Genomic DNA, 14,765 nt, shown 5'->3' on the forward strand with positions numbered 1-14,765 from the left:
TATATTAGTGTTATATTAAAGATAACTGATGCTGCCTTGAAGGTAGAAGGGCTTCAGGTCCAAAACTGCTGGAAAAGAGATAAGGGCTTAAAAAACACATCAGGGATGTTCCAGGCTGAACAATGCAAACATGAAGGAGCTGGGTGCTGGCCAAAAAGGGGCCAAAATGCTTTCGGCTGCGTTAGTCATGAAATAACATCAGTGCCAAAAAATATCGTTCAGCTCTGGCCCCGCTTCCATCCACACTGCCTCCTCAGAGCTTCTCTCAAGGCGGGGGGTCAGCAGGATGGGGGAGTCACAGCTGCTCCACATACCAAAACCCTGCCACAGCTGAAGGATCCTCCTCTTGTCCTCACTGGCAGCGGGGAGGGATGCGGTGGAGGCTTCACAGCCCTTCGAGCCCTCTGAGCAGGACAGACAGCTGGGAGGAGGCGAGGATGGAGCCAGGACAGGACAGAGGAGCTGGGAGCCAGCGCACTTAGGGGCTGGACTGAAGATGGACGTGTCCATCCTTCTGAGTGCAGATGGCGAGAGTGTAAACAAGTCAAGGGGCGCTTGGAAAAGGCACTTAAAACAGTCACTTTCAGGTTTGATTTCATCTCCTCTTCACCCCAGGCAGGTGAAGGGGAGGCAGGGGGCTTGGTGCCCCCCAGCAGAGACACGGGCGCTTGGCATCACTCCGGGAGCTGCCGCCACCCCAGCCATGGTGAGAGCACCAAGCCCCCCGCCCCTTTCCCAGGGCCATAAAGAGAGACAGCGCACAGAGTCCCAGGGGGCACAGGGTTTATAGCACAGCCTAGGACACCAACCTTCCACCCCCCCTTTACCGTCCCCCACCGCTGACATCTCCTCTTCCACGAGCTTTGGGTGGGTAAAGCCCAGATCAGCCAGGGGTCACGGTGTCTCGGTGGGTAACCTCCGAATCCAGCCGGCGGCTGTGGGGAAGGAGATGCTCTGCCCTACCCAGAGAACAACCCGCATGAGGTGGGGAACGCTTCCTCCCCATATAGTCACTGTTTTCGGAAGCGGCCCTGGGCAACGACACCATACCTTCACAGAGGGGAAACCGCTGCCCCGACTCCTCCAGCACAACTTCCAGGGGAGATGCTGGAGGGTTCCGGGGACACTCGGTCACCTCAATCCTCATCTCTTCTTTGGTGATGGTGAACTTCAGCTTGTTGCCAACATAGAAGACGCCAGTGATGCTCAGCTTGTTGACGTCATCGGGAAAGGCAGGGTCGAAGCAGAGGCTGGACCTCATGATCCTGGGGATGCAGGAGCAGGTCAGCGAGGGGAAACAAAGAGCAGCTGCAGAGGAAAATGGCTTTGTGGGGCCAGCCACCTCCCCAGACAGCACAGCCTCATACTCCCTCGTGACCCTCCCTGTAACTCTGCATGTCAGTGGGCAGGAGGAGTTTGTCCTCGGTGCAAACAAGGATCTCTGAGTACTGCCGAATACGACAGTGAAACATCCAGGGAAGAGTTGCTCAGGCCTCAGTTTTCCAGCTCAGCACCCCAAGGCGTTTCTGTCCCCTTCTCCATTGGGATCTGTGGTTTCCATTATAACACTTTTTTTTCTTTTTTAAAATAAGAGAGAGCACAAACCAAATTATTTTTTCTCCCAAGGCAGCTCAATTCCCCACTCCAGTTCAGAAGTTGCCTTCAGCAGCAATGCTGGCAAACCTTCAGGAATGGCCTGTTCTGACAGGGCAGGGGATGGGGCATGGGAACAAGCAGTGGGATCTGTGGACCCCAAACAGGCATCACCAGTGAAATCTGGTTGCATGGGCTCTGGGTCATGTGCGAGAACTAACCTCCAGCCCATAAGAGCTCAGGAGGCAGCTGCGGCTGGGATGCCTAGGATACAAGTTCAGCTTCAGCCAGAGTCCCTAGCAGCACGTGCCTGCTCTCACCTGGCACGGCAAGAGGACATAAGTGGGAGATGGTGGGACCTCACCTGGAGGAGGTGCTCCAGCAAGTGTGGCTTGATCAAACCATGAGAACACACCTGACCACCAGCACTGCCCCGCTCCTCTGTAACTTGCCTTCTCCACAAAGATGCATCCACACAGCTTGGTGTTTCACTTCCCCCTTGGGCTATGACCAAGGTGGAGCGGCAAGTTGACCTTCGGAAAACCTTTGGAGGTCCCACTCCCAACCCCAACAGGGTTTTAAACTTAGCACCAGCTCTATGTGCTACTTCACCAAAAGACTGAAAATCAACTTGAATCCTTTATCCAAGCCCCTGCCCAAAGTTAAACACGGCCCACTTGTGTGTTTTGGCTTTGAAGGAGAAAAGAATGGTCATTGTTATCTCAAATCTTGATACTTGAGAGCTCTTGACCATCATCTCCAGCCTGTTGAGAGGGCTTAATGGACTGGAGAGGGCTCGAGAGAGGCTCAAGAGACTGGAGAGCTTCAGGAGCAGGCCTATGTGCCAGCCGGGACCCATGGCTTACAACAGGCAAGGCAAAAGCACGGCCTTGAGGGCTGCATAAATGTCATCTCAATGTCTGTGGAGATTTGGCTGAATCCCCAAAGCCTGTGGCTTGAGCCTGTGCCGAGAGGGGCCCAACCTCACACACAGAGCATCTGAAGACCTCCGAGCTTCGCCAAAGCTGAGATTAAGGTTTTCAGCTGGGAATAGGGTAGCTCACACCCATGTCCACCAAGAAACTGCTGGGTTTCTCAGCAGCTCCTGGCCACACACAGAGGGCAGAAACATATAGTTAGTGCTAGAAGGTTGTGCTGGAAATCAAAAGGCCCGTCAGTTTGATCTACTCTCAATTAAACTAAGAATAAGCTCAAGAGACTGTTCCTTCGGGGCTGAAACCACCAGGCTGCTCTGGATACGAGACACAGTGCTGAAATTACAGGAACAGCTTAATGGCTTTCCAGGGAGGTTTTAATGCTGTGGTGCTGCCAGCTGAGCTCTGTGTGTGCAGATGGCCGACTGCTGCGGAAGGTCTTTCTGCTCCACAACCAAAGGAGATGGGATGATGCTACAGCTAAGCTAGAGAGCAGGCCTAAGGAATGGCTTTCAGCTTCCCAAGTGTGCAACTAGCTCATCAGGTGACCTGGAGAGAGTCTCTTTGCACTTCTGAGACTGTTTCCAGTCTCTAAAGTGGTAAAAGCCCTACGGCAGCTCAGCGTGGTGGTAGAGAGTCCCCTTTTACAAAGGTCCCCTTAGAAAGGCCATGGTGTATAAGAGCTGATGAGAAACAGTCTTGTATTTGCCTGCAAGGTTGGATCTCCTCTTCACTTCATTAATGAAAAGGCCAATGTAGTTGGTAGATTGCAGCCTTGAAGCTTCACCCATGCTTGGTGGTAAAAAAACAAAGCTACAGCTTACCATTTCTGGTCACTCCTCCCTGTTCTCCAACAGTGACTAACTGTCCCCAGTATCCACCATTCACCCATGACTGTTAATGTTCCTGTTTGTTTGTTACCTGCTGGGAGCAGTAGGTTGCCACAAGCTCCCCACTTCCTTTCCTCTTCACGAGTAAAGCCACAGTGCTCCAGCCGAAGAGGCAAGTTTCCAGTGGCACGCTGTGCTTAGGAATTAAACACGACATCATGTTGGTCTCACCTGAACCCCGTGTAGCCAAAAAGGACAGCTTGCAGGAATCCACCCATCCCTGTCAAGAAGTTGACAGCTCCTGACCCATCTGAGTTCTCCACCCAGATCTGCTCCAGGAAGAGAAATAAATTACTCACAGTCTCACCGGGACTCTTCACACGGCTCCGTGTGTTTGAACATGCTTATCATCACTGCTGTCACATATCTGGGGTGTTGCAATGACCATGCTGCCAGTCCTGGCACAAGGCAGTGGGTAGGCTCCAATGTGCCTCAGCCCCACCACCTCCACTCCTTTTTCCCATCCCTGGCAGGCAGAAGGAGGCCTGCGGTGAGCGTGGTACCAACTCGCGGCTTCGTATGGCCAAGGAGGAAGCAGATGCTTCCTTACAGCTCTGGAGAAGCATGCAGATAGGAGGCTGTGTGTGCAACCACCTGTCTCCACCCAACAACAACCTAGTGACCATGGTACAGGCAGCATCAGCTCCAGCCCAAGACACGGCTCTGGGTGTGATGTCAAGTACATGGGGACGAGCAAGATAGAGACAAGAAGCATCTGTCACAGGGAGTGGCCATGCCACACCATGCAGCTAACCTTGAAGGGCTCTGTGATGTTACTGAAACACTTTCTGAGTTGGCTCTGGGCTCTCTGCACCTCCTTCAGTTCCAGCCAGCCCACTGCAAACATGCTCTGTGGGGGAGAAGAACGGCCTTTTACCAGCTGCCATCTCCCCAGGGGAGAGAAGCCAGCAAAAGCTCAGGAGTGACACCACAACAACCCATGGTGTGCATCTCCAGCTCTGCACTGTCCAGGCTCCTGCAGGATTTAAAGCCAGTCTGACAAATCACGCCCATGGACAGGGCTGGTGGTGGTGAACTCAGACAGAAACACCCACCTCGCTCACGAGTCCAACCTTGAGCTTTGCCCTGCTCCTTACCCAGGTCATAGCCGGCCCAGACAGCTCAGTGACGGGCTCATACATCTCCAGGTCATTTCTCCGGACTTCAGAGCTCATGGGGTGCATCAGCGGGAACCCAAGCAAGACGACATCAGCTTGTTTGACAGGCTCACCTGGGAAAGGAGTTGCTCAAACCATGTATGCCAGCCAGGAACAACCCCCAGGCTGGCCATCTGTTTATTTGTGTGGGGACCAAACCCAATTCACCAGGATGCTAAATGCAGAACAACAAACACCACATCAACACAGGGAAGGTGATGGAACCGTGCTACAAAACCTGTAGTTTGTCCTTGGTGCTCAGCCATGATGCTGGCTCAGCCTTGGCATGACGGTGCCCAGACCACTGTCACCTAAACTTTGGGTGTGAAGCAATAGCTCCCACCATGCTGCATGCCCTGCCACTAATGCTGGTGAAGGGAGCACTACACCAGATATGCATTTCCACCAGAACCAGCCCCATTGTGTCTGGAGGGCCGGGGTGGCTGGAAGGTCAATGTCCAGCACTTGACCTTGGAAAGATGAACCTAACTGTCAGCAACGGGTTCACAGGAGACATGTCATCTGCAGCTAAGTGCCTCTTCCTACTCTCCATGTCCCTGAATTTCCTAAGCCCTCTACTTGAGGACTTTCAAAGAGCGAGAAGTGGCCAACTCAAAGGTCGGCTTCTGCCTCCCTGCTCACCTGGGCTGTAGCCATCATACTCGGGGTGATATTTCTTCTCCGTATCAAAGGGCACTTTAACCTTCTTGGCACAGTCTACCCACTCCTCTGGCACGGGAATGAACAAGTCCTGAGCAACGTCAGCTGCAAATTTTAAGCTGAAAAGAAGCAAGAAACAGTGCTCTGCTTTGTCAGGCACGGGAGCCTGGGAGCCTCCCCAGAGCGCGGGAGAGAAGAAAGGGAACAGAAAGAATTGAGTCATAATTGAGCAAAGAAACAGCTACTCTGAAAGAGCTGCTCCGGGTCACAGTTCAAGCTTGAGGTAACAGCTTTCACCACTGGAGCTGGGAGTCTGCTCCTCTAGCTTCAGAAGTCCCCAGCTGGCTGGTTGTATGGGCGTATCATGGCAGTGCTGGGAGAGAGGCCTTCCTGCACTGGGAAACCCCTCAGCCTCCCACAGACACCTGAGACGGGTCAGATGAACCGCCACGGGACTCTCTACTGCTGACAGGGAGGGAAGGGAGGGCAGGGAAGGAAGAAAGGAGAGAGAAAACAGGGCAGTGCTTCAACATGGCATGTGGTTACCTCCGCTGGGCCACGACGTTGGTGTAAGCAGAGTTATCAACCCGGTAGTGGTACTCATCAGGGGGCATGACACCTGGAGGAAGAGGAAGGGGACACTTCACACCGCAGCACACCTGGGTTGGGCACGGCTTCACGCCCCTCCTCAGGGAATACTGCCCACGCAGTGAGGTGTTGTGTCTCTGCTTCTGGCCAGATCCCACAGGTGCAATGCTCAACGGCAGAGAACGTAAGGGATGCTTGTTGTGAAGGACAAGCAACCTGGATTATGGCTGGGGCCAACGGGCAGCAGATGCCTCAACCTGAGGGCATCTCGCTTGCTTCACAGGCAAGGTGACCTTCAAGTCATTAATTCTTTCAAGCCACTCAATCAAGTTGATCAAGTCATTAAATCTTTCCCTAGCTACAAGCTCAGCTCTCTCCTTTGCCGCTTTTGTTGCAGATTGCCCTCAAGAGAAGAGATGGCCACTGGCCAAGAGAAGTGTAAACTAGTCCCCTTTGGGAACACTGGGGTTGCCTCCAAGGATCTTCACATCAAGAGCCAGCCTGCAGCATCCCTGGGGGCCCTTTCAGCTCTGACCACCCCAGTTTTGTCACAACCCCTTTGCCCCTGCCCCCTCCTCCAGACCCTCCTCCCACAAATATCCTCCTTCTCTTCTCCTGTTCTGCTCCAGCATCCCCTTTTGAAGCAATCCATCAGTGGTTACTTGCACTTGTCAACATCACGAGCTTCCACAGGATTGCTGCCTGAGGAAAGACCCTTTGCCCTGCCAGACATTTCGGCTGCCATACTTGTTCAGCACCAACAGCACCAGATGTCCTCCAAGGGTGTGGACTCCTAAAGGCTCCTGGGGTGCTTAAACTCAGACTCTGTAGAAAAGTCCTTCCTCTCAAAAGCCCTTGTGCTCTGTTTTCTTTACATGCCACCAGCCACAATGCAGACCTGGAGGCACCCATGCTCACTCCTCAGCTTATGCCCCCATGGAAGGTGACACTTAGAGGTGTCTTATGTATGGCAAAGACCTGAGAGAAAAAACACTTGGTCCTGTGGCACCTGATGTGAGCTGAATGCCTCGTTCCACCTTCACATGGACACAAACACTGTCTTAAAATAATCCAGGGGCAGGAGTCTGAAGAGACCACATGGTCCTGCACAGGTCTGTCTGGAAGTGCTTTGAGCCTCTTCTCACACCCCCCTTCCCTACAGATGGGTTCACAGTGGCAGAAGTACCTTTGATGTGGTAGCACTGCTCTTCCTCGCTCCACACCATCCTGCTGCACCAGTACTGAGCCACAGCATCCACCAGCCTCCAGCCTCCATCCTCCCTGAACAGCTTCTGGTCCTGGAGGGAGCCAGCGAAAAGCAGGGACATGAGAGAGACTCAACAAGACCCAACCACAATAGGACAACAGAAGGTCTAAGGAGATGGACATGGCAAGAGAGAAGGTCAGAAAACTGGCCTGGATTGAGCCAAGAGGATGCTGAGCTGGCCATGAGGAGCAAGGACAGAGAAGGGAAGGCTGAAGAAGGGACCCTGGGGTGCTTCAGCAGAGTTTCTCTCCTGAGAAGGGACAGTGACAGTCATCAGATGCTCTGTGGGTCTGACCACTGGGCCATGCAGGTGGCACACGCTCCCTTTACCTGTGTGGTGCAATAATACTGCTCAAAGGCCATCAAAACATCCCCAGTGACGTGGATCTCTTGGGCTCCGTAGATCTCCTCAGGACAGACTTCCCGGCCAGTGGCTGCACTCTCCCACGGGAACTTAGCGCCCTGCCAGGAGAAGACACCCATGAGGCAGCAGAGCACAGCATCTTGAGGTGCTTCTCCCCGTCCAGCACCCATGGACAATGCCCTGCTCACAACTCCTGGCTAAAGCCAGAGACGGAGAGGGAGCGCAAAGCCCGGCTGTCCTCCCAGGTGACAGTGGCTGGGTGGCATTGCCCTCAGCCCCACATCTCCATCCCACCTTGTAGCCTTGCTCCCGTGCGTTGCCTAAGGCTCCTTCCAGTGTGCGAATCCGGTACTCCAGGATGGCTCGGGCAGCTTCAGGATAAAACAGCAGAATGTTTGGGAACATCCAGGTGTCCTGAGAACATCCAAGCAAGGCCAAATGGTGGGACTGGCTGGTGGGGCACCCAAATGCTCCCACCAGCTTCACCCTTCGAGTCCACCCCTGCCCAAAATGCTCTGCCCATGGTTTTGCTACTACTTAAAGGTGCTGTCCTGTGGGCTCATTGGGAGAGGCAAGCCCACATGTGACTGACCATGTCTGCTGCTCCCTGCTGTCTCACTAGGATGATCTCAGCAGGACCTCCCATCACACAAGAGAAGGGAGGCAGGAGCCCCTCCCAAGCCAGGGGCTCAGGAGAGGCTCAAACCCACATGCATCGCCAGGAATAAAGCACACAAGGGCCACAGGACCAAAAAGCCCTTGTCTGCTGAAAGGCCAGACGGGGTAGTGCAGGAGGATCTGCATCATCCAGCACACCTCCTGCACCCATTCAGCATCGAGAGCAGATCTAAGGCCCTGGCTGAGGTGAAGCCACTGGGCCCCACTGGCTTCTCAATCACACACCAAGCCCAAGTTTGAAAGCTGAATGTGCCCATCCCAGAAATCATTTCTGGTTCTTCAGCTGTTTGGGTGCAACAAGGCTCGCTGATGCCACCGGAGCTGGGAGGAGAAGGGTAGGTCCCAACCTGCTTCTCTTTAAACAGCTACAAGTTGGTGGCCATGCCCTAAGGCAGCTGCCAAAGCTCCTCTGAGTGAGCACCGTGCCCCACGGTGGGGTCTCCCCTAGCCCACTCAGCACCTAGCCCCAATTTCAGCAATGTGCTTTTGAGGTAGAGGATGACCCAGAGGAGAAACGGAGGAACCAAGCTGTGTCTGGGCAGCTGTCGCTGGTGGAGGAGGAGTATGCTCTCCACCAAGAGGCTGGTGCCAAGGTCCCCCTAACCCAGAGGTGAGGAAGAGAGACCTCAGCAGCCTCCTGCCGAGCCCTCTTCACATTGCACAAAGCCCCCAGGTTACCAGCCAGCACACCTTCCTCACCCACCTGGTCCCAGAAGACATGCCCCCAGTAGTCCTCGCCCCGAGTGCCGTTGGACAAGCCGCCAGGGCTGATGCCGTGGAAGAGGAAACCTGGGTTCCCCTGGGGTGGGATGGCACTCAGCAGGTAGTACAGACACCCGTAGACGGCCTGTCTCAAAGGCAGGGGCCCATCCAGGTCTACGCAGCTGTCCTGCCAGAGCGCGGCCCACGCGTGAGCATGGGAGGAGTGCAGGGAGCCAGCAGCCACGAGGGCCAGCCCATGGCTGTAGCTCCTCTTCGCCTCCTCCTCACTCTCAGCCACGGCGGTCAGGAACTCCCAGCATCGCTCCCGCTCCTCCCCGCGCAACGTCAAGGCTTGCGGCACAGGCGTCCAGAGCATGTGAACCGTGGGGCAGGGTCCACCCTCCACCTCTGGGACCAGCGTCTTCCCATGGATGTAGCTGTGGGAGACAGCAAGCACCCGGAGAGGGAAAGCGGAGCAGGACTCCACGCACGCCCACCCGCACCGAGGGGACCTCCCCAGCCCCTGCCAGGCTCCTGTTCCTACCCAGGACAGAAGCTTCCTTGTCCCCACGCTCAGCTCAGCTCTCCTCCCACCCCGAGAGCACAGGAGGCTGAAATTCACTACGACTAGTCCCCAACCTCGTTTTTAGTGGTCATGTCCTCCACAACTCATTGGCTCCCCCAGACTCATTTCTTTGCCATCACATCTACTCCCTGCAGTCCTCATTACTGTTTTCTGTGTCCATGTAAATAGCAATTCTGGAGTCACAACTGATAAAAATGTTTCTGTACCTAATTTGGTGGGTTCTATTTTAATATATGTGCCAGGAAAAGGCAGGTTTGCACAAGGCTCGTCACCACTTACCACTTCAGTCTAGCTCTAGCCCTACTTTTGCAATCTCCTCCCTAACAGTGAGCAGGGCAGCCCACGCAGGACGTATCAAGGGCACAGCCACGCTGCAGTCCACACTCACTGTGCTCCCTGGAAGTCTGGCCCTCGGTTCAGGTCCAAGTCCTGGCTCTTTGGCACAAAAGGAGTGTGCAGATGGACCATGATGGGTTGGGTGGTGTGAGCTGATCGCTGGATGGTGATGCTGAAGGCCATCAAGTGGACAAGGGAATGGTGAGCGTAGATCTGTTGGGTGACTGTGTAGTCAGTTGATCGGAGCACATGGCTGAAGGTTCCTGCAAGCACAGTGAGAACCATCAACCCTTTGAGCCCTCTGGTCCTGGGGCTCAGCCCCCAGGTCCCATCTTGGCCCCAGGCTCCCATCTCTGCCCCATCTATTGGTTCCGACCAGCAAAGGAACCACCTTCCTGAGTGCCCTGCACAACTTCTGACTGGACTGATGCAGTAAACCCAGCCAAGCCACTGAGCAATGATTTGTGCTATAAAACATTTTATCAGGCTTAATGATGTTGCTGTGTTTGCTGAGCCTGGCTCCAGCACGGGCTGAGCTACAGTCTGAAAACCGCTCTTCTTCCCACAAGAAAAGGGAGTTTTGCATTTGCCCAACACCACTTCAGAAGAACAAGACCCCGCGGGTGGATGGAGAATGAAAGAAGGAAGACGTGACCTTGTAAAGAGGCAACACAGGCAAAGAGACTTTCAGCTTCTAGAAGGCTACTGGCGGTTGGAGGGAAAGAGCAAAGGGTGCCCAAGATTAAGACCAGGCAGGATGCAGCGGGACAGGGAGATTCCTGCCCCCGCTTTGCTGTTTACCCGTCCGGGTGTTCAAGGTGAAGGTCTCAGCCAGACTGTCTGCACCAGGCACCGTCATCCTCACGTTGACGGCGCTGGGGATGTCGGCACGGTGCGTGTCTCCCGCTGCCCCGTTGTACACGCCGTTGACGTGGAGGATGTCCCGGTACACGCGGGTGCCCAGGTAAGCGTTGGTCACCGTGGCCAGCAGCCGCGCGTCCGAGGGCAGAGAAGCAGAGGAGAACACTGCGGGGTCCTCGTTGCCATCGGCCATCTTCGCCACCCCAAGCTGTGGAACAACAACAAGGAGTCAGGTACAAGGGTCAAACGGACAAAGTCAAGCGGGCTCAGCGTGGCCGTGCTGTACGCCAGCCCAAAGCAGGGCCCCCAAGCCGCTTCTCTCGGTAACCCCTACAAGCCCCCACAGCTCTCCTCCCTGGACTCATCACCTCCACAGCACCCCTCCTGCTCCCCCTTCACCCCAGCCACCTCCCAGCCAAGCAGGTGGGTCCCCCAAAACCTCATCCACCCACTCCTTGGTTTTGTCGCTTCTCCAATTTCCCCACTTCTTCCTCTTCAGCCGCCCTCCCTGCAACATCATCTCACCATCCTCTCCCCACACGACACACCCACCTTCCTCTTCTTCCCCCCCCTCACTATTCCCTGACACTATTAATACTTTCCTGTGGCTTCAGCAGCTCCCCACCTCCCACCCGGCTGCGCCCAGGACGGGCATCACTAGCTCAGCTTCAGCTACGGGGCCCCCAGGGTAGGAGCTTTTTATTTCGCTTAGATTCAAGCAGATGGAAAGATTTACAGAGAAATACAGGCTGAGGATGTGTCCGCTTGCAAACAGCGCCTCACAAACAGGAGCTGCAGCCAGTGCCTGGTGACGCTGGGTGCAAGAGCAACACAGAGGGGACGAGAGCAAGGCACTCGGCGACTCTCCAAACAGCGCTGGGAAGCCAGGCAGGGCAGCAGGACAGTGGGAGAGCAGGACAGCCAGACAGTACCCAGTGCAGGCAGCCCCCAAAATCCCTCCAGGGAGCAGCTCTCGGGGGGATCAGCTCGGTTCCCTCACAACAGGCGGTGCCGGAGACTGAAAACAAATCCTCTTCCTGCCTTAGGGACAAGTTTGAAAACAACACAACGGCCAGTCCCCAGCACCGAGACGGGGTGCAGGGCGTGCGGAGGGGGGCTCCTGCCTTTGGGCGGGGGCCGAGCAGGAGCTCTGGCCGTGCAGGCAGAGGCTGGGGCCACGGGGCTTGGGCGTGGGGAAGGACGGAAGCTGCCCAGCTGAGAACGAAGGAAGGAAGGAAATCACTTTTTTCCTCCCCGCCCTTCCTTAAAAAAACTCGCTGGTAATGAAAAAAAGACAAATTAAATCCTGACAGGCAGGTGAGGGCCCCGATGAGCTTGTTGCCTGCAGGATGGGGGTCCTGGGGAAGAAGTAACAGAGTAAAACCGGTCTGTGATGATTCATCTAAAAGCCACCCAAAAAATGCAGCAACAGCCCTGCACGAGCAGCGGCTGCTCTGCAGGGAGCAGCACAGACCCTTCCTGCAGGAGCTTCGTGTTGATGACCATCCTTCAGCCCCAGCCATGCTCCAACCCTTTTCCTCATCTGCTTTCGGAGGGAGCAGGTCTGGGCTTCGGCATCAGCACTGCCTTCCCTGGCTTCCTCTCCCTGACCCCCTCAGCACACTTTTCCAGGCACAGCACCAGTGCCAGCAAACAGGACCTGGAGCTCCCACACTGCCAGGATGCCGCTGGCACCCGGCCCCCCTACACCCCATCACCACTAAAGCCCAGTTAAGACTGAGCAGCCTTTTACCCAGGGCCAATGATTCAATGAAATGTAATAACGCTGAATAGATTGATGTAGATGGATTAATATAACTTTAATTTGTGTATTTTAAGAATAGTTTTGGTTTGGATGTTAGTAGAATATGGCTTTAACCACGTGGGCTGTTTCATGAAAGTGGCTACAAAACTGAGCCATAACAGCCTAACAGCCTTGAAGCTCAAGACAGTGAAGATAGGGGAGTCATAAATAATGAGACTAACGGCCAATTAAGAGACAGAGTGTATCTTGTTTTCAACTAAAAGGGGTTCCTAACTAGTTTGTGCAGGAATGTGTTTTTGAGCTCAGGAATGTGTTTTGGAAACTGGAGAAAACCGTAAAGAGCATGTGCTGAGAGAGAGGAAGACGACCAGCCTTCATCCCTGAAGACCACCAGAAGACCCCCTGAGTGTCACTGAGCATGCTCTATGTGGGAGCAGCGCTGATTGTCCAACCACGCTAAACTCCACCAAGGGGAGGGTTTTCCACAGGCACACATGGGAACATGTCCTGGCATGGCCTTCCTGCCAAAAACACCCAGGGAAGCAGCTGAGGAAGAGGAGGAGCAGCAAGGCCTTCCTTACCAAAACAAGGGGTGGGAAGGGTCAAAGCACTCTCTCACGTCAACTGCTCCTGCTCTTCTGCTCGCTGGTTGCCCAGGTTCCCCAGGAAAGCAGCCCAAGTGGCAGATGCTTTGCTCCCAGCTGTCTTTTCACCTAAAAGCAGTGTAACGTGGCACAACAGACAATGGGTTTGCTCTAGAAGTCTTTACCATTCCTTGCCCTCAGTTTGGGCCTGCTGCAGAGGGAGGTGGTGCTGGGAAGAAGGCAGTGATGTGCAGGGAGCAAAAGGGAAACCCCCCTGGAAAGCCATCTGGAAGCAGCAGACAGGAGGTGAGGAGTGCTGGGACTGCTTTTACATCTCAGGAGGCATCTTTCATCAACAATGCATGCCTGACCAGTCACGGTCCCTGCAGCCCATTGGGCTGGTTTGAAGGTAAACCCCATACCTTGCCAAGAGGGTTGCTCTGGGAAAGAGCTCCAACCTCTCCCACAGAACCCAACTGCATCCCACAGAAGAGCCTGCAGCAACCATGGAGCCCCAGAAGGGTCAGGGAGCGGACAGTGGCATTCCCAGCTCTGGGAAGAAGTCCAAGCAGGACTGTACAAACCTGGCATGCTTCTTGCAGAGCAGTTTCTAAGGGCGAGAAGGACCACGGTGGGCTACTCAGCGACACAAGCACATGTTGAGGCTGAAAGGACACAGGTTCCTCTGCTGACGAGTGTCCAGCACCAAAGGAGCAGGATCCGTGCTCAAGGCTTTCAGCCACCTCTGCTCCCAGGTCAGGCAAGGTGGAAGCTCAATGTACAGAGCCCCAGATTGGTTTGAGATAGAAGGGCCCTCAGCCCTCACCTCCAGTGCCCCCCTGCCACAGACAGGGACACCCCTCCAGCCCATGGTGCCCCAAGCCCCATCTAACCTGGCTTTGAGCCCTGCCAGGGATCACAGGGCAGCCCCAGCTTCTCTGGGCACCCTGTGCCAGGGCCTCCCCCATCCCCAGGAAGGATCTCTGCCTCCCAGCTCAAATCCAGCTGCCCTCCTGCAGCTGAAGGCTGTTCCCCTGGGCCTGGCAATACCTGCCCTCGGCACCAGCTCCTCTTCAGCTCTCTTGGAGCCCCTCGAAGGACAGGAAGGGGCTTGGAGCTCTCACCAGAAGCAGCCTTCTCTTCTCTGGTCTGAGCCAGGTCAGCTCTCCCAGCCTGCCTCCAGAGCAGAGGGGCTCCAGCCCTCCCATCATCTCCAGGGCTCCTCAGGACTGGCTCCCACAGCTCCATGTCCTCCTTGTCCTGGGGACCCCTGAGTTAGAGGCAGCACTGCCAGGGGGTCTCACAATCAGATGATCCAACACCAGTGACAGACTCAGCAGCACCCGGGCGGGTCTGTCACCGCCAGGCTTGGCGGACAGACGCCATGCACGAGATAAAACCTGCACCAACAGCAAGCCACAAAGGAAGACCAAGAAGCCATCTCCATGCAGGGACAAGCGACGTCCTGCTCATGGCTGACAGCAAGGAGCAGGCACCACATCTGCACCTGCCTTCAGAAGGACAGATGTTGCGTTCTGAGGTGTTAAAAAGCCTGAGAGAAGAGGCCTGCTCTTGGGTGGAGCATGGCAACGGGGTCCCAGCATGCCAGCTGAGGATGTGGGCTCTGTACTCAAGGGTGTGTGAAGCTGGGTAGTCCCAAGGAAAAGAGGAATTCTCTTTTCTTCCCTTAAGCATCAAGCAGCGGGCGATTTGGGAACACCTTGCCATTTAGGGGCTTCCGCTGCTGCCGTGCTCAGGGATGGCAGCGGGAGGGGGCGGTGACAGCAGTGACAGGCTGG

At 55.2% G+C, this 14,765-nt stretch overlaps 1 protein-coding gene across 1 annotated transcript; it reads right to left on the bottom strand.

Annotated features, from left to right (window-relative positions):
- Window positions 1-777: 777 nt before the first annotated feature.
- Window positions 778-11,566, bottom strand: PGGHG (protein-glucosylgalactosylhydroxylysine glucosidase). The gene is made up of 14 exons (XM_084262952.1): window positions 11,550-11,566; window positions 10,558-10,825; window positions 9,809-10,019; window positions 8,836-9,271; window positions 7,749-7,868; window positions 7,421-7,552; window positions 7,010-7,121; window positions 5,782-5,854; window positions 5,218-5,354; window positions 4,516-4,649; window positions 4,173-4,268; window positions 3,590-3,687; window positions 1,046-1,265; window positions 778-954 (listed from the first exon to the last, which is right to left on the bottom strand). Exons 2-14 carry the CDS (start codon window positions 10,808-10,810, stop codon window positions 895-897), a joined length of 2,082 nt encoding a protein of 693 aa, XP_084119078.1. The 5' UTR covers window positions 10,811-10,825; window positions 11,550-11,566; the 3' UTR covers window positions 778-894.
- Window positions 11,567-14,765: the final 3,199 nt, after the last annotated feature.

This window comes from Gallinula chloropus, assembly GCF_964237585.1.
Source record: "Gallinula chloropus genome assembly, chromosome: 4".
Lineage (NCBI taxonomy): Eukaryota > Metazoa > Chordata > Aves > Gruiformes > Rallidae > Gallinula > Gallinula chloropus.

What these genes read in the sequence shown, in the direction of transcription:
- PGGHG (XM_084262952.1), bottom strand. Translation starts at nt 10,810, where the DNA reads ATGGCCGATGGCAACGAGGACCCCGCAGTGTTCTCCTCTGCTTCTCTG. An exon ending in TTTGGCTACACGGGGTTCAG is followed by an intron (nt 1,266 to 3,589) that starts GTGAGACCAACA and finishes CTGCATCCCCAG; the next exon opens with GATCATGAGGTCCAGCCTCT. An exon ending in TTCCCCTCTGTGAAGGTATG is followed by an intron (nt 955 to 1,045) that starts GTGTCGTTGCCC and finishes TGGGTAGGGCAG; the next exon opens with AGCATCTCCTTCCCCACAGC.